A 24545-nucleotide genomic window follows, 5' to 3' on the forward strand; every position below is an offset into this window, starting at 1 on the left:
CGTAGAAAGTAAATGAGTTGCTGAAGTATATTATAATATTATATCTTTACATCATCCCACACTAATGATAAATATTGCTAGCCATTCTGTTAATAGTGAATAGTAACTCAAATTTAAATAGTAAAATTTATATATTTATATCTGAAAAAGATTCTGCTTTAAGATTATATATATATATATATATATATATATATATATATATATATATATATATATATATATACACACGTCGAGGTTATTCTGCGCCTATACGCAGTTACTATTCGCATTGTACACATCTCCCAGTTACAACCCGAAACACTATAAGTTACAACTTATTAGGTAGAGCAATTACAACTTCATATCCAAAAATATATAATTGCAACACAAGAAGCTAACACTGTGAGTTATAACTTGTTATTCTCACTGCGCACATCCCCGTTACAACTCGAAATAATGTGAGTTACAACTTGTTATTCATACTGCGCACATCACCCGAAACACTATGAATTACAACTTATAGGATATACGCAGATATAAACTACAATGAATATACCTGCAGAATATAAATACACACACACACACATACAAGCTTTTACTTTAGGACCCAAGACAGCACACACATTGCCAATATTACAGGCCACCTACATAACAAGTTCGACAGGTATCTCCATACCACACAATCCAAAAGCAAGGTCATGAATTAGGAAAATCGCTCATTCGATTTGAATGCACCAATCAATCAACTGGGTCGGCATATACAGAACATCGGATGGACAACAGACCTGACAGCTTCATGGAGAATATTGCCATGTCCAGTCATTCAGATTTAAGTCAATTAGACAAGAAAGAATCTATGAAAATGCACAAAGTCAGTTTGGCTGAGGCTCATCAAAAAATATTATCTAAAAAATGCGGTATCATCACGAGTTCAAAGAAAATGGCCCAAGGTGATAGCATTGTATGTGCTGTTCAATAACATCTATACTACAGCACCTTTAGAGCACCAGTATACAGATCATTCAGTACAAAATTTGACCATTGTTTCTCTCTGCTACAAGGCACAGTTTTGCTCCCAGCCGATCGGGCAAAGACGTCTGTTCCTGAGCCTTTGAAAGAAATTGATGTTTGGTTGATAGCCTGCAGGCAATGCATTGAAAGATTGCTTCAGGGAAGTGGAGACTACACTGACAACAATTGTCTCGGGACATACAAGATTTACCTCAAAAGTTGCATGCCCTATTTCAAATGTATTTCATCCCAGCTATTCGTATCTGCCTTGATATCAAGTACTGTGCAAGAGAATAAATAGCCCCTAACAATCCTAAAACCCGGATAGTAAGTATGTCTGTCATCATAATCGACGGTAAGTTGAGAGGTAGCGTCAGCAGTAGCTTCGCATCTGTCTGTCTGACATAATCCCACATGAAGCGATTGAAGAGTATGTGATTAGGTAGTGTGAGCACAAGAAGAGCGACATTTTTCACAGCAAAGAGCCAGCCCGGGCCTCCAATGTCAAGAGCCCATCCTCCACTGCCAGGCCAAGTCTCCTCCCATATCCTATACAATGCTGTCAATAGTAAATACCCGGAAACTGAAACTGTTACGGGGAAATAACGTTGCCTGTCACCAAATCCTGCAAAGATGTCTGAATCCTGGTTCAAAAGCAGAAGGATGGGTGCGAGGAAGAAAATAGCACGGTTTGAGCCATCAGTAAGTGTTATATTAAGAATAAGGCAGATGATGAAGCACAGCACAGTAGAAACATTGCCAATCGCAGGCATCCAAGCTGCCTCAGCTGCCAATCTCTTGATGGTGAATGTTGGTGCAGCATGAGCTCTTCGTTGCTGGAGCAGCCTTGCTTTTGGTGGAAAGGCAGAACTCCGACTAGATGGACCATGCATTACACCTCTGTCCGTAGCCTTTTCACGCAGTAGCAAAGCCAGTTCAAACTTAATTTCTAATGCAATGATCATGAAAATGGCAGCATAGAGACCCAAAAGTGACATTCTGGCCCCTTCTATAGCCAACATGTTGGTGAACTTCTCTGCCTCGTCCTCATCTGCAAAACTTTTGGCTCTTAACTGTCCTTCAAGCAGATAGGTGACTGGGAACAAAGCAACCAAGAAAGAGAACACCCATGGCAAAACACTTGTGCTGGATTCAGAAGGGAGATGTGTAAATACGACAAAGACTGCAGCAGCAACAATTGTTGCAACAAGAAGAGGATACAGAAAAGATGCCTGGAAGAAGTACTGAACAGATATATAGATGCCTAGTGTAATCCCAACCGACACTGCATACAAAGCCCTCAACTCAACAACATACTTCACTGGGATGATGGATGTAACTGCTGCTAGTGTAAGTACCACAGTTGCGATGAGCAGCCATGATGGCCACGTGGGCTTAGATGCTACAAAACCATATATTGAAGTGTCATCATCAGATACATGTGCTGCTGTGATCAACTCTGACCTGTATACCCATGACAGTTTAATAGGAGGCTGCATAATAACGAAGAGAAGGCCTGTAGCAACAACGAGCACCAAGAATCTCTTTGCTGACTGCAAGGAAATATTGAAATATAATCAATTGGTGCAGATCCAAAATAACTTGCAAGTTGTAGACAGGTATAGAACAAATAGTCACAGAAGAGAGGGAAAACACAAGTACCTAAACACCTAGTGGTATAGTTCAATCAAATTGAAGATGCTTTGTGGTAAAGAGGAACCATATTCAGTTGGTGAAATAAAAAATAAAAAACTTCCTTTTAGTTGATTGGTACCATAAATGTATGTGAATAACTTGATAACACCCTTTCTTGATAAAATTAGAAGCTACAAGTACTATCTCGTATGTTTAGATAAAACTAACAGGTGAGGACTACATAGTTAGAACTCCTGAGATAATCCTAAAAGTTCACAATTTGATTTGTGGTAACCGTAAGTCCAGACATTATTGGTTTGTGCATGCATAACGGCTGTTTCAGATGAAGAATATCTTTTAGCATCATAACATCATACAGGTCACAAGTTAATCATTTGAATTAAATTCCTCCAGGAACAGTAAAAAATAGTCCAACTTAAGATTCATCAGATGGAACGGATTTTTTTCTAATCTTTCAGGGCAGCAAACTATACTGCAGCTGATATTTGTCTCCATTAGGCTTTGTTTTCTCTTCAAAGTTCAGAACGCATCCCATTTACTGACTTTTTTTAAAAAAAAAATCCTACTTTAAATTTGCTAAGTTCATAAAACTGCAGGGAGGTTAGATACATTTTAACAGAAGAAAGGGGAACTTCCACACTGCAAGTGAGATCTGGATACATTTTTGTCTGACCTTGCATCTATGAATTTAGCCATGTGGTCCTAAATAAGTGAACAAATATCCACATCAATGTCAAGTCACTCTAACAACTGATGCGACAGTTTGATATCACGCCCCTAAATACATTTAGAATTTCTATTTCCAATACTAAAAGCAAGTACATTTAGAACTTCTGTTTCTAGCACTAAAAATGAGCAAATCATCCATAGTAAGCACATAACATCATGATAAAAACTCAAGAAATGAACATGCCTTCACAAGATATTTGTTAATGATACAAACGCTAAGCATTAATACACCAGTATAACAGCACAGCAACTAATATGCTCTTAGAAGTAAGACGATCACTCTTTTTGTATAGAACAAAGAGGTAACTAGCAACAACCTGAACGTGAGGGAAGTGGACAACGACTATCGGGATGCAAGCAACTCCTGTCAACAGAATATATGAACCCAATAACAGACCATCCGAAGGAGGCCTTCCATTCCACCACTGTAAAGCTTCGAAGATTGTTTCCCGACAGAGCCATGCAGAAAAGGCTACAACAGATGCATGGAAATAAGCTTGCCAGACCTTCATCCTAGAAGCCCCTTTGGACTTGTCCCTGGATGTCACAAGCAAAATATTTTATCAACTTATAAAATTGACAGCATTAATCGATACGGCACATCAAAATTTTTATTGATGATCCAACTAGAACAATGGAGTTGAGTAAATACCTGTAAAGAAGTAAAGGGGGAGTAACAGCAAGTAGCAAAACAGCTGAAACCCATATAACTGATCTTGATGTCATAAACAACATCGATAGTTTTGAGGAATATAGACAAGTCAAGATCCAAGCAGCTTTGGGCCCAACTCGCTGATCAACATATAATCTTCTTACAAGAGCCAAACCCAAAAAGGTTGTACCCAAAACCATATAACTAGGATACATGATATCATCTTCAAATCCGAAGTAATACATGGTGGCATAGTTGAACAATCGGTTCTCGATGTAGCACAGCAACAATGCATGACAAATAAGACCAAGTTCCAGAAGAAAGTGAAGTTTTGTTGGGAGAAGTGCCAAACCAGGAACAGCCATTGCCATGATGACAGCTGCAACGACATACTTAGTGAAGGACTTCAATGGCATGTCAGCAATCCAAATATTCAGGTCCCAATAATTATGCACCACAAACCATAAGACCATCAAACTTGCTATTGCCACAAAGGTGAAGTATGATGACAGGCTTTTCTTAGTAAAGAACCTTGCAACATAATATCCAGAAATCATCGGCAGTGGCAGGAACTGCAAAAAGATTAACAAAAAAACATAAGTATGGACTAACAAAAATGTCTGTTTGTGTGCAAACAAAAAATAACTGGTTGAAACAATGTTACAAGTTCAAGTACATTGAGGGTTCCTTGTTAATTCAATTGCATGTTATTGTAAGATTGACCATCAGGTAAAACTGGTTGCAACAAGATATGCCATTGTGTCATTGCCTGATTGCCAAGAGGCTAGATGATGGTTAGCATATGCCAATATGTCTCCAATGAGACAACTCTATCCTAGAACTCACCATGCAAGGAACTTCTCTCTGCTCACCGAGAGACTGCTACTCCGCAACCCTAAGTGGACGCTCATATCGTTCTTGGACTTGTTTCACCATGAAATTTGAACACCTAAAGAAGAGTGAGAACAAGTGAGGACAGAGGACTCTCTCTCTCTCTCTCTCTCTACCCATTAACGGAAACATATCTTAAGGCTCTCATGGATCATGAATGTTACAAAACATTACACTCATATGTTCCAGTTGAAACTCTCACAACAGGGACAAATATCGTCAAGAACAGATCTATCTACTTTTACAACATACATGCTACCTGGACATAGTTTTGCAGGGTTTGTTAGGCAACACTGCTGCATTTCAAAAACCTTAATCGTAGCCAAGGACCTCACTGGCATCGTCACAACCATGATTCGTGTACTACGCAACAACATCATCAAAGATATAGTGGTAGAGGGGCAATACCACAAGCTGTGGAACACTAATAAGGGTGTAAGGATTCAGGCATTCAGCAGCATTTTCAAAAAAAAAAAACACCAGCTTGAGCAAAACAAACAAGGACCACAAGATCAGCTACACATGTAGTACATAATTGAAGAGCATGTACCAGCAGCAATTGCCATGTACTACTAAGTAACAGCTTCTGTTTGGAAACATAATATCACAATTTAATGTTCAATGAAATATGAATAACTAAACTTTAATATACTGCAAATAATGTGAAGAGAGGCAGGGGTCGACCAAAGCAGGCATGGGAGGAGTCTGTAAAGAGATAATTGAAAGAATGGAATATCCCCAAAGAACTATCCATGGATAGAAGCGCGTACAAGTTATCAATCCGCGCGCCAAAACCATAACTTATGCATCGGTCTCCTTATACCGTTATTACTTTTACTATATTTTACTATTACTAGTACCTTTATTATTGTTGTTGTTTTCTCATCATCTTTTTAATTGGATCTTGTGGGTTTCATCTCTAGCCTACCCCAACTTGCTTGGGACTAAAAGGCTTTGTTGTTGTTCTTGTTCAAAGTATTCCTCAACAGACTACTGTTCGAAGTATTAAGAAACCACTGTTCTCCCGCGAATCTTCTTGTTTATTCATGTCAATCATTTGTGTTATGAAGTATCATATGTTCTAGCAAAAGCTTAAAAGAATGTGTTGATTTAGTTTGGTGGTTGGAAATTTTGAATATGATTCAAAATTTCAAACCCTAATGATCTTATTAGATAAACAAAGTGCTGCCTGATTCGTCTAAAAAGGACTATTGTGATCTTTTGATCTGGATTCTAAAAACGATTGCTTGAAAAGCAGCTAAGGCACCAATTGAACGTAAGAACTTAGACCATCATCCAGTCAAATAGCCAAGAAAATACATGACTGGTATCAAGTCCCGTAAAACAGTTTTAAGTGTACATCATTTATCTTGTAACAAATGTGACGGCAACTAGGCAGCACAAGCTTATTGAGAAGGTTAATAACCACTTGACTAATTCATCTTAGCACAAATACTAATATAATATCTGATGCAGAGCTGGTCTAAAAACTTATCAGTAGCAACACAGATAAAACTCTACAGTACCCTAAACATACAGACAGTGTAGTTATTATTAGCCTAGGTCCATCAAAAGTTCAATGCATTTCTTTGACTTCATAATACGAGACGTACTTCACTCAACAGTCCATATAAGTTGTTAGTTCACGGTAGTATGCAACATGCATTACAGCATTGGGGTTAAGAAAAAAAGGTCAACAAATTCAACATTATTCAGAAATTATTTTAAGCCCATACTAAAAAACTCATTTCAGCACTAGTAATGTCGGTGAGAAATTTGCGCAGATATCAATTGCTATAAAGAAGGCTGCAACATACCATGACAGGGAATCCAATGACTACAGCTCCTGCTCCACTGACTAGCACTGCCAACACCGTAAAAGCCACTGAGCTAACAGCATCCCTAACCTTGCCAGCAGCATGTGCTGCGAGACCCAGAGAACCACCAAGCATCGTAACCGTCACAAGCAGGTAATTCAGCGGTGGTGGAGCATGAATGTACCTTCCAAACGAATGGAACACAACTCGCACCTCAATGCAAAGCACCACCACGACCAGTGCAACCAACCCATTCGTGACCCTTATTTGATCCATTGTGCGTGCATCCCTGCTGATCCACCACAGTGCACCCAGAGTGGACGCATAGAGCTGGAACAAGAAAGGAACAAAGAACAGCAGCAGCAGTTCACACGCACTGGCCCATGATGTGAAGAGTGTGGCGTGATGGGATGCAGCGTGGAACAACACTGGCACGAACAACAGATACAGCGTATGCACACAGCTCTCCAAGGGGCCAAGAATGCCATCATTGTCCTGCATCGGTGCGTCCTGCTTGCGGTTAGTGAAGCTAGACGGCCGGGGTATGGAGAACAGCCAGTAGAACACCATGGAAAACGCGGCAAGGTAGTAGGATGCGTTGGCCATGCCGACCGCAGACACGACAGCCCATGTGAAGAGCGCAGGCGCGGCGATAGGCACGCATGCGAATAGGAGCCGCTCGAGCGCGGCCACGATGGTCGGGTTCTCGAGCTGGATCCATCGGAACTGCAGCGATGCCCAGACGCCGATGAGGAAGGAGGTCTCGGCGCAGAGGAGGAGCGCAAGGGTGGTGAGCGGCAGCGAGGCCGCGGCGGCGGACGAGAGGGAGGCGGAGAAGAAGAAGGCGACGTCCGCGGCGAGCAGCGCTGCCCAGACGGTGAAGAAAGCGCCCTGGCGCAGCCGGAGCGCGTCGAGGAGGTAGGCAGCGGCGAGGCCGACGGCCAGGACGGCGAAGACGGGGAGCCCGCCGAGGTCGAGGAGGAAGGCCGCGGCGGGCGCGAGCGCCGCCGCGACGCGCGCGTTGTGCGCGAACGCCGGGCCCGACGCGGACGCCGCGGCGGCAGCGCGGGCCCCCGCGCCGCCGACCGAGGAGCGGGGCCTGGAAACGGAGGACGAGGAAGAGGCAGGGAAGGGGACGAGGGGCTTCGGGGAGGAGGTGGAGTTGCGGCGGTCGTGGTGCGGCGCGGGGGAGGGGGAAGGGGAACGGGTGGAGAAGGTCGGGGTGGAGAGCGACGGCGAGATGAGGAGTCGCCCGTGGCGGGACGCGGATCCGGAGGGGTCCATAGCGGCGGCGGCGGGATCTAGGGTTTTGCGGCGGCGCTAGGATTTGGGAGGCATCGGCCGGCCGGAGAGGAGGAAGATGACGACGGCGGCGGCGACGGGGAGGCGGAGGAGATCTGGAGTGGGAGTGGGGAACTGGAAGCGTCACGATTACGACGGGGTCCTCGCGGGTGCGGATACGGTGACTGACTGGTGGGACAGAACGTGCGTGGGGTCCTGTGTGTCAGTGAAGGACGTGCCCGGGGGAGGTAGGACGCTAGATGGGTCACCTGTCAGTGACGAGAAGGCGGGGGTTTGACTTCGGAGTGGAACTGACACGAGGGGAAGGAGCGACGCGTAGGTGGGGTTCCTTGGAGATTCCTATGACACGTGGGTCTAACTCTCTGCATGGGCCCAGCTATATTTTTCAATTTTTTTATCTTCATTTGGATCTGCCCCTATTCACTTTCGAAGTTGATGTCATATTTCATCTACTCGCCTTATGAACAACATAAAAAATACTTTTATGACAACAAAGAAAAAGATCCATCTACCAAGCACAAGGAAAAGCTGGGAGGGGTTCTTTCTGTTTTGGGGACTGGAAAGGCATCAGAAAAAGAAAGAAAGGCAGCAAACAGCTAAACGCTCACAATGCAAGTTTTGGTGGCGAACGAAACCGTTATAAACCGCAGCAGCTATTTCAATCACATCAACGCATCAAAACAGAAGCAAAACATTCACCTGACACTGCTGACCAAAAACGTTCTGCTACTCAAACGGGCAAGGAGTCCGACATCCAATGAACTAAACCTGTATCGACCATTTTGTTATTTTTTTATATCTCTCTTCTAAATATAATTTATAGTATCTGAACATACACATAAACAGATGACAATCAACCTTGACTCACGTCGAAGAACGCTATATCGACTTGCGCTAAGCCATCCATCCTCGACGACGACACTCCCCGAGGATGCATGAGGAGGAACTTTCATTGTGCCGGGTACCTCCTGAAATCCTTTGCTTGTATGATGCTCTGATGCAACCCCTTGGATTTAGTAGGAAATGTAGACTTGCCTATTTCCTTCTCTGCGTTTGCTCACGAACACTTGAGTTTCACTAATTTTGCCATTTCAATTGAAAAATAAGAACTACCACCCATCTGCAGGTACGTTTTCGGTCTCACCCAATCCCGAGGCTGGAAGACTGGCCCAGTCATGCCGGTGGAGCGCATCGGCTTCGTGCTCATGGTATCAGTTTTGAGTTTTTCAGTACTTTTTTTTTTCATAGGCACCAGTTAAATACCATTGTGTTGCAATAAATATATAAATATTAGATGTGGTAACATCAAACGTAAAATCAAGATATGGAGATACGGATACGATATGAGAACATTACCGAATGAATATATCAGAAACGATATCGTAGTTTGATTTCAAATGTGATCCGAGAAACGAGGAGGAGATTATCCGCTAACTCCCTCCTGATTTCTTTATTTATTTTTATTAGTAAAACGAATCTTATATTCATAGCTGGTAACGAGACGATGAGACTGGAGGACGAAGGTAAATATCAAAAGTGGGTAAATTATTTGAATTTTAGAGATTTTTATTAGATGAGATAAAAATAAAGTGAGAGTTGATACGCTGACTTATGTTTTATATAGTAAAGATAACAAGATGATAAGACTGGAGGATGAAAGTAAATATAAAAATGGGTAAATTATTTGAATTTTAGAGATTTTTATTAGATGAGATAAAAATAAGGTAAGAGTTGATACACCAACTCGTGTTTTATACAGTAAAGATAGAAGTACACTCCTACTCTCATATGCGTATGCAAATGCAAGAACAGATTAGTATACTAGCATAGAAGAACTGTACTTTCATCAGATGCATATATAGGCAAGAACAGGTCAAAGCAAAACTCCAGCAATCCAGAATTTATCTTCCCAATTGCAACATGGTGTTGCAAAGCGTGCGATCCTGGGTGCAGCCGTGCAGCGCTGGGCCGCTGATGTTCAATTGGAGCTCATGTGAGCTGCATCCACACTTCCACAGCTACTTCTTTTTTCTCCCCTACAAAAAACTTTTTTTTGTCATGCTCAAAAAGTTGTTTCTCAACAGTTTCTTACATCGTCGTTAGTTATATGTTGAGTTAATACATCAATTATCCTCACATTGGCAACACATGTACTAATCGAATCCCGTATGAGGATCACCTATTTTTCTCAAAGCTAAGATACATATTTGCCCGTATGTTTCACCCCCACCCCCACCTGGTGTGTTCATCACAGCAAAGACTCATAACTACTGTTTGGTTCCAGAAATCAAAACCCTGGTCATGTCTCAAAGATGCCCTTCACATATATCATCCCCTTCTCACTGAACTTGAGCTCCTTCCTCATCTGCTCAACTTGGACGTCGTCACCACGCACAAGGATCTCCGATAGGCTCCCGTCGTCAGACAGGATCATTTTGACCTTGATCTCTTCTTTCCTCGATGCTTTTGTCCAGTAGTACACTCCCCTGGACCATCATGAACATGAAGGGATAGTTACTACATTTGCACTGGAAGTTTCATTCTGAATTTGCTGCTAGTAGAGTTGCAGATACATACGCCAAGGGGCTTAGGGTCATAAGCCAGAACCAGTTGTTGCCACCTTCTGGGACAGCGATTGATAGAACAAGCCCGACACTCCCGAGGCTAATGCAGGTGCAGAAGGTCAGCAACGCTGCCTGCCCTCTGCTTGGTACCATCGTGCCCTCAAAGCTGTCCAGAAACACAAAAACCTCAGTTAAATTACAATGCATTTCCACGTGTAACAAAATCCGTAACTTTTGCTAGACTATATTACAGATATGCTGCGAAATGCAGCTTGACACTGGGAGTCACCAGTTACAGGGACAGCTGCTAGTCTGCTACACTACTATTGAGCAGATATTAATGATAAGAATAAGATTATCGATGCCATTTCCTTCCAAGTAACCTTTTTTAGTTAGCCTCATCATTGTAATTCTACCGTAAAGCAATCAAGTACTTGTTTGAAAAGATTTGTCTTTATGCAATCAAGTTTGGGTGTTTCAAACACCAAATTACTATGTCCAATACTACAGTGGAGATTGGACATCACATGAACTTAAAGCTGCAAATTGACTGCAGCATTTAGCTTGGCAATAGAATTAAGAAGCACAACAAAAGTAAAAAGTAAAACTATGCCATACACTTATATGTATAAACAAACGTTTTGTCACACCAACCGTTGGATGGATCTTTCTTCGACACTTGCAAAGCATAGCTACTAAGTATTACCGCACCAGGATAGAGAGGCAGTGTGCTCCTTACGTGATGACCTCGCCACGGTCCGAGACAGTGAAATTGTTGCGGGTGAAGAATGACAGGATCTCCCCAGCTACCTGATTTGGCGCCATCGACTGGCCGTCCTCCTTGACAAATGTCTTCTGCACAATCTGCATTCACCAATTCGACAAACATGATACACAGTAGCAGCGTTACTAATTTTGGCCCAGAGCCAAATAGCACATCCAAGAAAACAAAGACACATAAATCTAAGAACTAATAGCCACAGTTCAGTCACTATGAAATTGCTGCATTCAAATGAATGATCATACAACTTTGCTTCATCAAGAACCACCAGATTTTAATTGAGCAAGGCAGTCCCTATCGGACATAGTGGTGGCATCTTGGAACAGGTAGAACCTCACTAAAGGTAACTGAAGGAGGGAGGAAAGATAGGTATCCCCTTTAACCAACATAGAACTAGTCTACTCCACTACCCACACAACCAAGCACATCCAGCCACACCTGAAAAAAAGGAAGAAGGAAACATGCTTCAAAGGTAATCAAACAAATGCGCATGCGCGCACAGTCTTGGAGCCAAGAAATGCTCGTCCAGAAGGGCCAGAATTACCCAATTTTCGCGGCAAGAAATCTTCTACTCAGAATCACTGTTAATCTAATGGAAGGCGAGCAAGCAAGGTGCGCGCCCTGGTCAGTCACGCCAGCAGCACCGACGAGCGCACGCCCGGCAGCGGCACAGGGATGGCAAGATTGAGGAGGGAGGGAGGGAAGCAGGGGGAGGGACCTTGGACTTGACGGAGCGCTTGATGAGCGACCACAGCCCCGGCACAGACAGTACGAACAGCCCCAGCGACGTGTAGTAGCTCGCCTGCGAGTACCCGGTCCCACCCACCGCCGCCGCCGCGTCCAGCAGAACCGCGGCGCGGTCGAGCGACGCGCGAGCCCGGCCGACCCGGACCCTTCGCCTCTGCCCGAACCGGCGCCGGGAGCACGCGGCGACCGCGCCGCACGGCGGCGGCGGTGGCGTGGGGCGGAGCGGGAGGAGGACGAGGCGCCTCGCGGCCGCGGCGGTGGCGTCCATTTTCGGTGTGTGTAAGGCTGCGGGGGATAAGGAACGCCGCGTGGGTGGGGAAGCAAGGCGTTGTGTGGTTTAAGTTGGTGGGGCCCGCATGTAAGATTGGGGGATGGGAGTGGGACACGTGTGAGCACATTTTGCCCACATTTCTCTCAAACCTGACCGGTCGAGGAAGGAAAATAGTCATAAACCTCGTCTCGTGCATTTAAAGGTTAGATTTAACTTAAATTATCTTTTACACGTGAGACCGACCACACGTACGTTCAGATATCGACATGGCTCCGGATTAGTTAATTATGACGAACGGCCGGATCGACTCGGACCAGGATCACTCGGCGGCGGTGGCAGGGATAAAGAAGAGATCAGAGGTGGACAGGGTGAACGGCGGCTCAACGGGCTGCAGCTTGCGCCCGGAGCCGCACTTTACAACTTTTGCGAGCGCCTGCACAGGGAGTTTGACGCATGAATGGCCGGAGCCGCCAACCATTAGCTCATTGTACATTTTTCAAAAAAGCATTAAGCAAAGTTTTTTTTAGAGAAAAGTAATCGCGATGGATCCCTCCATGCATGCAAACACTGAACATTTGTTGTTCCTGACAACCGCAAATTATATTGCAGGCTTACAGAGTTGTGTGTCTAAATAGCCTTTGAGAGTTGTATGTCTAAATGGCATCGAATTAAAAAGATTGTAGATTTTGTCGAGAGCTATAATTTTCAAATAAAACTTATCTCCATCTAACTTAGTATGAAAAAATTATGAATTTTCTGAAGATATGTTGCAAATTTAGAACCACATGTTCATTATCACTGTTTATGTTCATGTAACAGTCTCTTAGCTGATCTTCTTTTTTTCTTTCTTTTGTGCATAAACCACTGGCTGTTTTGCGTGGCGTAAAGCCTGTGCATCTTTGCACATCTCTCAATCAATCGACAGGCAAAGCTTTTACGCGTTCGCGAGAAGAAAAAAAAAAGATATGACTAATGATTCAATGTCTGTTTTATCGGATGCTATGGATTTCTCTGTTTACGAATAAGATACTACCATGCCTGGAAGACAATGATTCCTCCTCCATGAATTCTCAAAAATATAATGTAGCTCAAAGTTATTGAAGAGAGCGCTGAAGCTGGACAAGGCGGCGTTGGCACGGCCGAGCCCCTTTGTCCTCCTCGATGGCCTTACTGGCGAGCTCACCTTGCCGTTTCCTTTACTTTTTGCTTTCTAAGAGTATACTGTTGCATGAGTTTATAACGTATCTCTTATTGGGCCAGCAAGTTCTTTATGTTTTCAAATTCCCCTTCATTGCGTTGACCGTTTGCGGTGTAAAGGTTGCATGGATCTCGTATGAGCACACCGGCTCCATTGTGTCTTTTCTTTGTGCAGTGTGGTCGATGCTTGCGCCTTCTAAAGATCCCTATGGTCGAACACAATCCTAAATCATTCATTTCCATTCGTACCTACACTTAAAGAGGAATAATCGCATGACCTATTACCAAGCTCAATGCGCCACCACAAATCACACTGGACAAATGAGAGACGGTAGAGCCAGTGCACCACATAGGAGATCCATGCAAGCGCCACATAGATCGCCAATGCAGCCATGGAGGAATATGAAAACACCTTAAAGTTTGTGGCCGATGCTTGCGTCATCTGAGAAAAAACATTCATAATATCGCAAATTTATTCAATCTTATAAACATATTGAAACGGAACTAGATTTCAAAAAATGAAACAGACGAAAACTAAAAAAATGGCACAACAACGGAGGGTCGAACTCGGACCTCCAAGCACCATGCACACCTCGACTGCCAAATCCACTGCAATACTTTCGAATCTTGATTTTACCGGCGTTAAATTGTTTGTGAGAAATATAATGATTCTAAGCCAACGGCCTTCTTCCCTGCTCTCCTCGGCTTGCTTCCAGAACATTTCGCCATGCCATCCCGACTCAGAGCACCGCATTTCCTTCCCCGGTGGCAGGCGGCGAGGCCGAGCGCCGCAACCGACTCGATTCGGTGGGCCCCTCCCCCCTCACCAGAGAAAATAACCGACTCTTCCTGCTGCTCTGCTAAATTCCACCCCTGCTGGCCGCTGCCGCCTTCCTCTCCAATTCACCACCACCTCCCCCGCCTCCGCCCTAACCAAGTCGCTCCTCCTCAACTCGCCGCCCTCCAACAAGAGAGGTCCACGCTGACGTCGCGGCCGCGCCGGGTTGGCTGACGGAGGTCAGCGAGCGGGCAGGTCGGGTCCTAGTCGTGGCGGATGGCGAGGTCTTCCGGCCCCAACTACACCTCGACAACGCCGATGCGGTGGTACGTTCTTGTTTTCTGCCCTTCGCGCGCGATCGCGTTCTGTTGGACATGCGTTGCGCTGTTGCTTGATGCTGCGCGTGTGCTCGTTCTTACGCTTTCTTTCTTGCTTTCTTTGGGCTCGTTGTTTCTTTGAGCCGATCGAATTCTTGGGTTTTTCCTTCCGTTCGCAGGCCAGGAGGGCGGACCCTGCAGGGCTTCCCAGAGTCCCTGCTGCTCGGGCCGGCCTGCATGGCGGTGCTGGGGCCGACGCTCCTCGCGAGCAGGTTTGTGTTGCTGACCCGATCGTTTCTGATTCAATCTGGCCCGGCCTGACTACTGGGTTCGCAGGGCACTGGGCGCTGTGCCTGCCGCCGGCGGAGGAACCGGGCACTGGCTTTCGCAGCTCAGGTAACTGCCCCCTCTGCCCCTGCCCCAGCAGCTGCCGGCGTGGAGGACCGGCGGCTGCGCATTCTGTACGGGGCGATGGAGAAGCGGTACCGCCAGATAGATGAGGCCGTGGAGGAGCTGGACGGCGTGGAAGCGACGGCACGGGCGACCGGAGAGAGCCCGGCGCGCGCCACGGTGCGTGCACTCCAGGAGAACGTCATGAGGCTCCTGCGCGAGACTCCGCGAGTACGAGGCGCTGGAGGCGGAGGTGGACGCCCTGCTCGATGCCATTCAGGCGGACGGGGACGTTCCTCCGGCACCACCCCGGCTCCTCCTCGAGCGTCCACCAGCACAGGAGCTGCTACCGGCCTCCGTCCGGCGTCTCCCCCCCCCCCCCCCCCCTGCGCGGGGACCCGTGAGATCGATCGAAAACTCTTATGCCTGGTTATTGTCTACTGTCGTATAAATCATAAGCTGCAGTGTAGAACTTACGAATAAGCGGGTGTTCCTTTGTCTGTGAAGGAATGCTGGTGTGAAGCCCTTGTTCCTCCTCTCTAATCAAAGTAATTAGACTAGAACAATCAAACAAAAAAACAATGAACGAAAAGCAGTTCAAATGGATCGGAGTAGCTAAAATAGCTTAACTGGTCCATCCAAAACAAAGCTTCGTATAGACGATGGTGGAGATTTCTCACAAATATACACGCTTATAAACTAGTGTAGCACTATATTCTTGTGAATGAATAAGAAGCAAAAAGTAGAGGAAACGGCAAGGCGAGATCGGCATTAAGGCTATGGAGGAGCACGAGGGGCTCGGCCGTGCCAACGCCGCCTCGCCCAGATCGTAAATAGAGAACTCGTGGAACTTTTACTTTTTAGCTCTTTTAAAACACTTATTTTACGAGTGGACCCTCTAGGAAAGAAAACCTCTTTTCACGGCGCCATGTCCTTTGAAAAAATTAATGTGAGAACATCTATTCTTCTTTAATGGATGGCAGCGTTTCCAAAAAAAAATCATGGAGGAATTATTGTCTTCCGAACAGGACCTTATTCGTAAACAGAGAACTCCATGACGTCCGATCAAGCAGACATTGAATCATCAGTCATATCTTTTTTTCTCACAAACGCGCAAAGGCTTTGCGTGTCAATTGATTGAGAGATGTGCAAAGATGCACGGGTTTCTACGCCTTGAAAACAGCGACGTGGTTTATGCACAAACGAAAGAAAAAAAAAATGAGCTGAGAGACACTATATATTACATGAACATAAACAACCACCATAACGACGTATAGACAGCCAAGCTAGTAACTAAGACAACAATATAATAGTAAGTTTTGCATCTATTACCCGCGTGGGTACCGACACCTAATTACTGTTTACCGACCGAAACTACCATTAACTGTCTCTCTCCCGCGTTCTGAGTTGAGTGCCGGCCGTGTCAGCCGTCCGATCTTGGGTCATGACACAAACTCTCGACAGACGGGCGGCGGCCTTGGCCTTCATCTCCCGGACCATGGCGGCGGATTCGCTCATGAGGCGCACGTGCAAGGCGGTCAAGCGCTCGTCCTCAGCATCGAAGGCGCGCATGCGAGCCCAGCCGGCTCGAAACTCGTCCATCATGTGGCCGCAGTTGATCCTCTTAGGCATCTCGACGTTGCTGTAGGCGCCGTCCTCCGACGCCACGAATGCTGGCTCGCTCTCGTCCAGCTCGAGCGCCCTCTTCTTTCCCTTGGCCGCCGCCGCCGCCGCCGGTGTTGTCGAGGTCTCCTCCATACCCATGCCGTCTATCAACTGGATTAGATCGTGTGTTGCTAGTTTTGACGAGCGTACCTACCTACCTACTTGACTCGATCGATATACGCCGGATATCTGCACCGTCGAGCTCAACCGGTTGGCATGCACGTACGTGCTGGTAGATATATATAGGCCGGCCGGACCGTCAGACTCCAACTCGGCGCGGTGCATATTACGTGGTTGTGTCGGATTCTCGTTAGGTTCGGTTCTGCCCGTCCCTCTCGAATCCGGTCATCCTCTCTGCGCCCATACGTATTCCAGAATATCACAAATTAAACTCGAGATATTTTCGGGAGAAAATGAACAAATTATTCATGATCGGTGCAAATATCACAAATTAAACTCGAGATATTTTCGGGAGAAAATAAACTATTTGTCACTGAATAGCAACAGGTTCTACGATTCGCCATCGAATAGCTCCGGTTTCCTTCCATGCCATGGAATATCAAGCAAATTTATTCCTTTTATGTCATCGCCTCCGTTAGGCAGCCCATGGACCTTTGTTAGATGCCTAAAAGACCATTTTGCCCCTATTCCATCATGTGAGTAATTTTCCTAATGCCACTGTGACGATGATTAGAGGATAATTACCATACTCGGGTATCCCAGGGTTTTCTGTAATTCTCGAGACATATCTCTATCTCTATGAAGAGGATCTCTGGATGAAAGGAAACCACATGTAGGTACCTAGGGCATCCTGTAAACTGAGAAGTTTATCTCCAAGAACGGGAAGGAAGACACCAGAGAACGTACGGTGCCCCTCTATATATACAAAGTTCTACGATAACTTTAACCCTCTTCCTGGTGAGCTGGTGATCGATCAGGTGAATTTTGATGACGAGCTTTCCGACGACGATTCAAGCGATGTGGTAAGTCATTTCATGAACTGTCAATGTCTAATTCAAGCGATGAGGTAAGTCATTTCATGGATTGTCAATGTCAAATATGCCAAAGGAATTTTTTACAACGAGTATTGCCATAGAATTTTATAAGATCTTGAAGAAATGGTGGGGGTTCTTTAAACGGGGGTATCTGGACACTGCCACCTCTGCAGCACAGATTATATGATGGTGCTAGGCCCCTAGTAGAGGTAGAGCCTCGTACCCTTTCCAGATACCAGAACAATGCCTGGCAATGCTCACACCTAAAATCAGGGGACCATAGTATGACCTTCCCCGATAAGATTCTGACAGAGAGAGGAACACAGAGCCAAACAGAATTAGGAAAAATAATACAGAATTAGATGCAGAGGAACGCACGTAGATATCCATATTCATATACCTTTAAGGTAATCAATGTACTCCTGCGTGAAGCTCGCATGCAGGTTAATAACAACGCAACCCTTAATTGGACATATAGAATGCAGGGAAAATCGAATCTATCAAATACTCTTCAGGTATGGACCTAAGAACCTCAAGACACCGATTCTATAGCCAAAGTACCTGGCAGCTTGTACCATTTGTGCTTAAACAGTCTATGGCGCTTATGGCGATTCTCCACAGCCGTATCCGATGGCACACACGGCAAAATGACCTCCCCTTTTTTGAAAAAGAAGAAGAAGAAAAGAGCCCCCCAGTGTGATATCAACACAAGCATAGAGCGAACATCACATAAACACAACGCAATTCAAATCAACACAATTACTTGACCTCTTCCGCGAACCTCGAGGCATTATAACCAGCAATACACTCTGCAGAACATAAGGCAATACCCAAAGAAATAAAACACAACAAAATTGTGAAATGTGCCAACAAACTAACACAAGCAGAGGCAAATCAACAGACAACATGGCATCCTATGTAATGGGAAAAAAAAAGAACAAAATAACATAACGATGCAAACAACGCTATTTACGCACTTGATCACTGCGCAAAGGATAAATATTACTCGTACTCGTAGAGGAAGCCACGGTTGAGAAGACGATGAGCTTGAGAGCACCGAAAGCTTGAATGGACAGCTGACAACGAGGCCGGAATTGGCGGTGTGGATGGCCAAGCTGAAGCGGCAGCAGCGCGGTGAGCCAGCAAATGGGAGAGGTCAGTCTTAGATCTGAGAATTGGCCAAGGGATTTAGGGATTTGGTTTTGACGGCGGCCGAGTGCGGAGTGGGAGTGGGCGAGTGCCGAGTGCGGTGTGTTGGGCTGGGCTGCGATTCGCTGATTCGTAGAGGGATTCCCCGATGATTTGGGTGACCCATGGGCACCCATGGGTGAAGTTAAAAACTCACGTGCAACCCATTCAAGTTCAGGTACCCAACCCGCCAAACCCGTATGCGAGATTTAGCATCCGAACCCGCACCCTTTAGGCGCAAAACCCATAGGGACCCAGACCCACAGGTCTAGCTACCATCCCTAACTCGCAAGAAAATGCACAAGGAACCCTCGGCTAGTTGTAGGTCCCATCTAGGGGAGCCACAACTCCCTTATAATTTATCTCAAGATCAATACAAGAACATCGGATGTAGTGTTATTATCCTTCGGAAGGCCCAAACAGGTCTAAATCTCCGCCCTTTGGTGTTTGATTTGGCACGAGATACTATCCCCTATATTCATCAAATATTCGTAAGATTGACGGTTCACCGATCATCGACACCATATTTAATTAAACAAATACTAATCAATTTGTAGTGTAAAATACAACTTACTTGTCAATGACATCTGGCAAACGGTGCCCTCTTGGTAGAGGGAACTCCTAGGACCCCCAAACTACCAGAGAACATGGTTCGGGTTGTGTGGCTCGATGTGGATGTCAAACACGAGGTTCCTCCTCATCAACCAAAAGCCACTACCAGTGCTACAAAGTGAGTTGAACCTGAACGGGGCATGAGCCAGCAGGCAACTATGTACGTTATCCAGCACACACGGTCTTGTGTCAGCTGGTAGTGGCACACAAAGAACCTGAGTAGATGGTCGACTCGACTAGAGACACAATCTCAGCTATTACAGATAAGGGCAGGCCGAGATACACGATGACTAAATAGCAAGACTCGACAGTAGAAACTAGATCATGATGACTCGATCAGCAACAAAGACACCGACGATGGACTCAAACTCAACAACACGAATACTAAAAACAAAATTGCGAAGGCACAAAGTGGTTTGGACAAGGAAAAAACTAATATCTAAATATTTTTGTGGGGCAATTTTCTGGACTCTAGGTAATGAAAAACAACGAAACAAAGGGGATAACTGAGATTACCTAATGGGCAACCGAGGCTTTGATACCACTTGATGCGTGTTTGCCCGATCTTCCGAAGGTAATATGATAAGTTGATTGGTGAAGTTTCGAAGTTGATGATCCAAAGGCTCTGAACATAACAGATCGAGAACCCTCGTAACCACTACACCACTACTCCGTTATTATCAACCGTGCCAAGACGCAATTGACCTCGCCAAGAAAGCTTTTCCTGCAAGCAGATCGAGAACACAAGCAAAAACAGGTATATACAATATGAATATTGGTAATTACCAATGAAGTGCTCGACTTGGGATTCCACAAACTGAACAGGCGGTGAAACTGTATAAAACAGAATAATCTAAGCAAAATCTAAGTCTAAACTACGATAACTACTGTGTATATATAAGGAGACGTGAGGAGGGGTCGACCTAGGGTTGTGCAGCCATGGAAAGAGGCATACATAACCTGGACTCTGACCCCAACATGATTACGAGACCCAACTAGGTCCAAAACGGTGATGCTATACCTTATTTCTTTGACTCTGACTAAATAAGGAATACTTGGTCGAGCTCATATCCATTAGAAAGAGCTCGTCGTAAGCTTTTCAAAATATCCAAGATTGTCTAAAACGGATTTTGTATGAGAGAGTTATGCATGTTTTACTAACGTAATATCCTGCGTCTGGACCACGACCACGAATTCGACCATGATCACGACTAGAGTTCAGCCTCGAGTCCGAGTAAACTTAGACTTCGAGGGGTGATATCCGAATAAGTTTATGATGCTTCTCACATGTTCCTAAGCAATAAAACATCACAAAAATTTAGTAGTAATTCATCAAAGGAAAATATGAACAGTATGAAATAAGTTCACCTGATAGTTTAATTATTACACATATGCTCTTGTAATTGAACCTTGTATAATTTGAGAAATATTAATAGTATTAGTTGTATCTGAAGGGACTATGGATTCATTATCCTCACTCCCGTCGGCCCGTCACCTCCTTGCCCTTATTGGGCCGCCTCCGCCTCCTCTGCCCCATTGCTCCTATCGCCGCCTCCTCTCGCCCCTCCATCGTCTTGGTCTCCTCCTCCTCCCTCGTATCCAGCACCTATCCGATTTTTCTTTTTCTTTTTTCCATATATAATACGTATCCTAGCTATATCTATATCGGATACCATATTCGATATGAATACGCTCCGTCAAAGACGTATCGGTGTTTTGCAGCGGGACGGCGCCGCTCAGGTTGGCGCGGCGCGGACAGCGTCTAGCAACCAGTGGCGGACCCAGAATTTCTTCATAGGGTAGGCATTCAAATTTTTAAGACTACAAATTCGGTAAAAGAGTATAAAATTTGATAAAAGACAATGCAAATTCGGTAATTTGGTATAATATCGTAAGTTCAACAATAAATCCCAAATTTATAAAACCGTAATATAAATATGTCAAAAGAATTGAAGGGATTCAAGGCCGACATGCAAATAAGCAACTCCATATTTACCTCATCAAACCAATTGTCAAGCTCTTGCCGAATTTGAACAATGACACCAATATACACTTCATGTTTCCAGAAAAACGAAGCAATATCTCCCTGCCTCTTCATCTCTGTAAAGCAACTATGATTGAAACCAATTATTCAGAAAAAGTGACAGTAGCTGTGAATTGGCCTCCGCCGCTGCCACGGTAGGCCCGTCAGACGATGCCAGGGACACGCGGACACGGTCCTGCTCGGCTGCTCCTGCTAGTCTGCTACTGCAAGAAAAACCAAATAATGCGATTCGATCATATGAGGTAACGAGAAAATAGAAAACGATGGAAGTGGGGCTGCGGATGGACCGATGGTCGATGGATGTACTCACGTACTGACGTACCAGGTGCAAGCCTGCAAGGTGCTACCGGATGGACTGATGGATAATGGATTGATGCTTTGATGCTTGATGGTCTACAACTGCAAGGTGCTGCCTGCTGCGGATGCCTTGCCAGACGAATCAATGGATAATGGATTGATGCCTTGATGAAGTACCAGCCTAGAGCCTACCATACCAGGGGAGCAACCAATTGGACCGATGGTCAATGGATAGACCCTTTTTCTTGATTTCTTCTACCTTGCGCAGGTGCGCTTCCGGCGATTTCGCCTTTTTTTTTGGGTTCGGCGATTGCGCTATAATCGAGGATGAGGAGGCGAGGAGACTCGGCAGCGGCGCGAGGAGGCGAGTCGTCGCGACGATGGGCTTTTTCGATTTTTTTTACAACCGGGCTAACTAATTACAAATCGAACTAGGCTGGATCAGGGTAGTCCTGGGCCTACCAGGACTACCCTGTGGGTCCGCCCCTGCTAGCAACAAGACCAGGTCAACAACTAGCAGACTGTTCGGGCAGGACTCCGCTTTATCGCTGATAGGTGGGCCTCGCAAACGGCATCGAGTGACGGAGTCAGCTCAACGACAAGTAGAGAGCTCGGGCCTCGGACACGGCCCCACGCCTACGCTGGCAGGTGGGCCACAGGTACGACGTCGAGTGCCTAAGTCAGGTCAACGACGAGCTGACCCCAATCGGAACGGCCCTGCGCCGCGCTGACAGCTGGAGCCAGCCCTTCCTCAGTCCGCCGCCACGTGGCTGTATTCTATTGGTTTATGTGACGGTGCCACAGATCGCCGGTCGTTTGTACGTTCTAGATTGATTTTTTGCTTCTTCAAACTAATAACATCCGTCGGATCGCGCCCTTCGACGATTTTGAATATATAGGGGTTCCTCCCGGCGCAACGGTCACAACCCCCGTCCGCACCACCGTCTCGCCCCCTCCCCACCGCCTCTCTCCGCCGCAGCCTCGCCTCACCCGAATCCGGCCGCCGCAGTAGCGATCTTCTCGTCCTGGAGGCCATGGAGACGAGGGAGATCACGATATCGTCCATCGAGGATCTCGAGTCCGCCATCCGCGACCTGGGCCCGCGAGCGCGCGTCTTCGTCAGGTTCGTCGACGCCGGCGACCTGTTCGAGGCAGCGACCATCTACCACCGGCTCCTTATCCACTTCTCTTCGAGCCAGGGACATTGGAAGATTGATCAGGCCGTGATGGAGCGTCTGCGTCGGGCCGCGGAGCACTACGAGCAGTTGGGGCTCTTAGAGATCACCCTCGACCTCATGGACCTGGATCTTAAGGACGACATCCTGATGAAGGCGGCGCGGTTCGGGGGAGTCCGAGCAACCGCAAATGATGTAGTCACTACCTCCCACCCCTCCTCGACCCTGGCCATCCTCGGCAACATCACGATTGAGGCCCAGCGGATCGCGCGGGTTGCGAGAGCACTCGCATTCGGCGGCATCGACGTGGAGGTACCCGTTCTCACGGAGGAGGACATCGTATGGTTGACTGCGGACGGGATCGGCGCCAGCAAGGGCATGGATGCTGTCGAGATCGGGCACGGCGAGGGCGAGGGCGTGGGCGTGGCTGGCGCTCTGCGGACCGGCGGGGGCAACAATTGGATTCTGACAAAGAAAGAGCACACTGAAGCATTTCTGCGTGGGAGAATCGACAAGTTAAGGAATGTTATCGCCGCGGCCAAATCTGGTCCGTTCCTCTAGGCTTCAGTGTAGTCACTACTCAGTACTCACTAGTGTGGAATTTCAAATGTGTTGAACTCTGCATAAGAAGTTGGGGGAAAAGGTGAGCCGATGGGTATGATAGGAGCAATAAGCTTTCTTAGGAAATCTTCTGTGGTAGGCGATAACAAATCAGAGGGTGTTGTTTTCACTATCTTGCTGGTACAGGAAGGAATAGGCTGAAAATTTTCAGGGCAGGGCATGATGAAATAAGACTTCTGTTGTCCAATCCTATTATCGAATTGAGATATGTGGCAGCTCAGCACTGTCTTTGGAGAATCATCACCCTGCTTACTTCATATGTCGTTGCTCCTGCTTACTTCATATGTCGATCATATTCATTTGGAGTGTTTTTGAAAGGCGTTCTGACGAAACTGGGCTTCAGCGCCAATGGATACAGTGGGTCATGGCATGTGTTACTACTGCACAATACTCAGCTTGCTTCAACGGCAATCAGTTGAACCCTTTCACTCCATCCCGGGGCCTTCGCCAAGGTGATCCTCGCCTTATTTATTTTTATTCGTAGCTGCTGATCTCTCAAGTATTTTGAACAGAGCTGTGAATCAATGGTGTCTGCAAGCGCTCAAGGTGTGTAGGCGGCCTCCTTTTTGTAGATGACAGTCTCCTGTTTTTCAAGGCCAATCCACAGCAGGCTATTACGTTGAAAGCGGCCATTGGTTTATATGAACACAAGATCAAATTAATTTGATCTTGTGTTTCAATTTGGCCGATTAATTTGATCTTGTGTTTCAATTTGGCCGATTAATCCACAGCAGGCTTTAATTGAAACACAAGATCAAATTAAAGCTGTGCTTCAAGTAGGACTTCCTCCTTTGAAGAAAAGTATATGGGCCTCCCCAAACCAGAGGGGCGCATGAAGGCGGAGAGGTTCCAACCGACTAAAGAAT

General features: G+C 46.0%; 3 protein-coding genes across 4 annotated transcripts; 1 reads left to right on the forward strand and 2 right to left on the reverse strand.

Annotated features, from left to right (window-relative positions):
* Window positions 1–861: 861 nt before the first annotated feature.
* Window positions 862–8216, reverse strand: LOC133900341 (uncharacterized). 2 transcript variants are annotated; one of them, XM_062341435.1, is made up of 5 exons: window positions 6736–8216; window positions 4028–4599; window positions 3693–3912; window positions 1202–2543; window positions 862–1119 (listed from the first exon to the last, which is right to left on the reverse strand). In XM_062341435.1, the coding sequence occupies exons 1-4, from the start codon at window positions 8017–8019 to the stop codon at window positions 1224–1226; spliced, it is 3396 nt and encodes a 1131-aa protein (XP_062197419.1). In that variant the 5' UTR covers window positions 8020–8216; the 3' UTR covers window positions 862–1119; window positions 1202–1223. The 2 variants fall into 2 exon arrangements, with proteins under 2 accessions (XP_062197419.1, XP_062197417.1); XM_062341433.1 differs by having other exon boundaries at window positions 862–2543.
* Window positions 8217–10107: 1891 nt separating this feature from the next.
* LOC133900756 (protein COFACTOR ASSEMBLY OF COMPLEX C SUBUNIT B CCB1, chloroplastic-like) lies at window positions 10108–12441 on the reverse strand. Its single transcript, XM_062341985.1, has 4 exons — window positions 12101–12441; window positions 11341–11465; window positions 10615–10767; window positions 10108–10523 (listed from the first exon to the last, which is right to left on the reverse strand). The coding sequence occupies exons 1-4, from the start codon at window positions 12395–12397 to the stop codon at window positions 10337–10339; spliced, it is 762 nt and encodes a 253-aa protein (XP_062197969.1). The 5' UTR covers window positions 12398–12441; the 3' UTR covers window positions 10108–10336.
* Window positions 12442–22824: 10383 nt separating this feature from the next.
* On the forward strand, window positions 22825–24305 carry LOC133900769 (uncharacterized). Its single transcript, XM_062342000.1, has one exon. It carries the CDS (start codon window positions 22918–22920, stop codon window positions 23617–23619), a length of 702 nt encoding a protein of 233 aa, XP_062197984.1. The 5' UTR covers window positions 22825–22917; the 3' UTR covers window positions 23620–24305.
* Window positions 24306–24545: the final 240 nt, after the last annotated feature.

Source organism: Phragmites australis, chromosome 19, assembly GCF_958298935.1.
Source record: "Phragmites australis chromosome 19, lpPhrAust1.1, whole genome shotgun sequence".
Taxonomy (NCBI): domain Eukaryota; kingdom Viridiplantae; phylum Streptophyta; class Magnoliopsida; order Poales; family Poaceae; genus Phragmites; species Phragmites australis.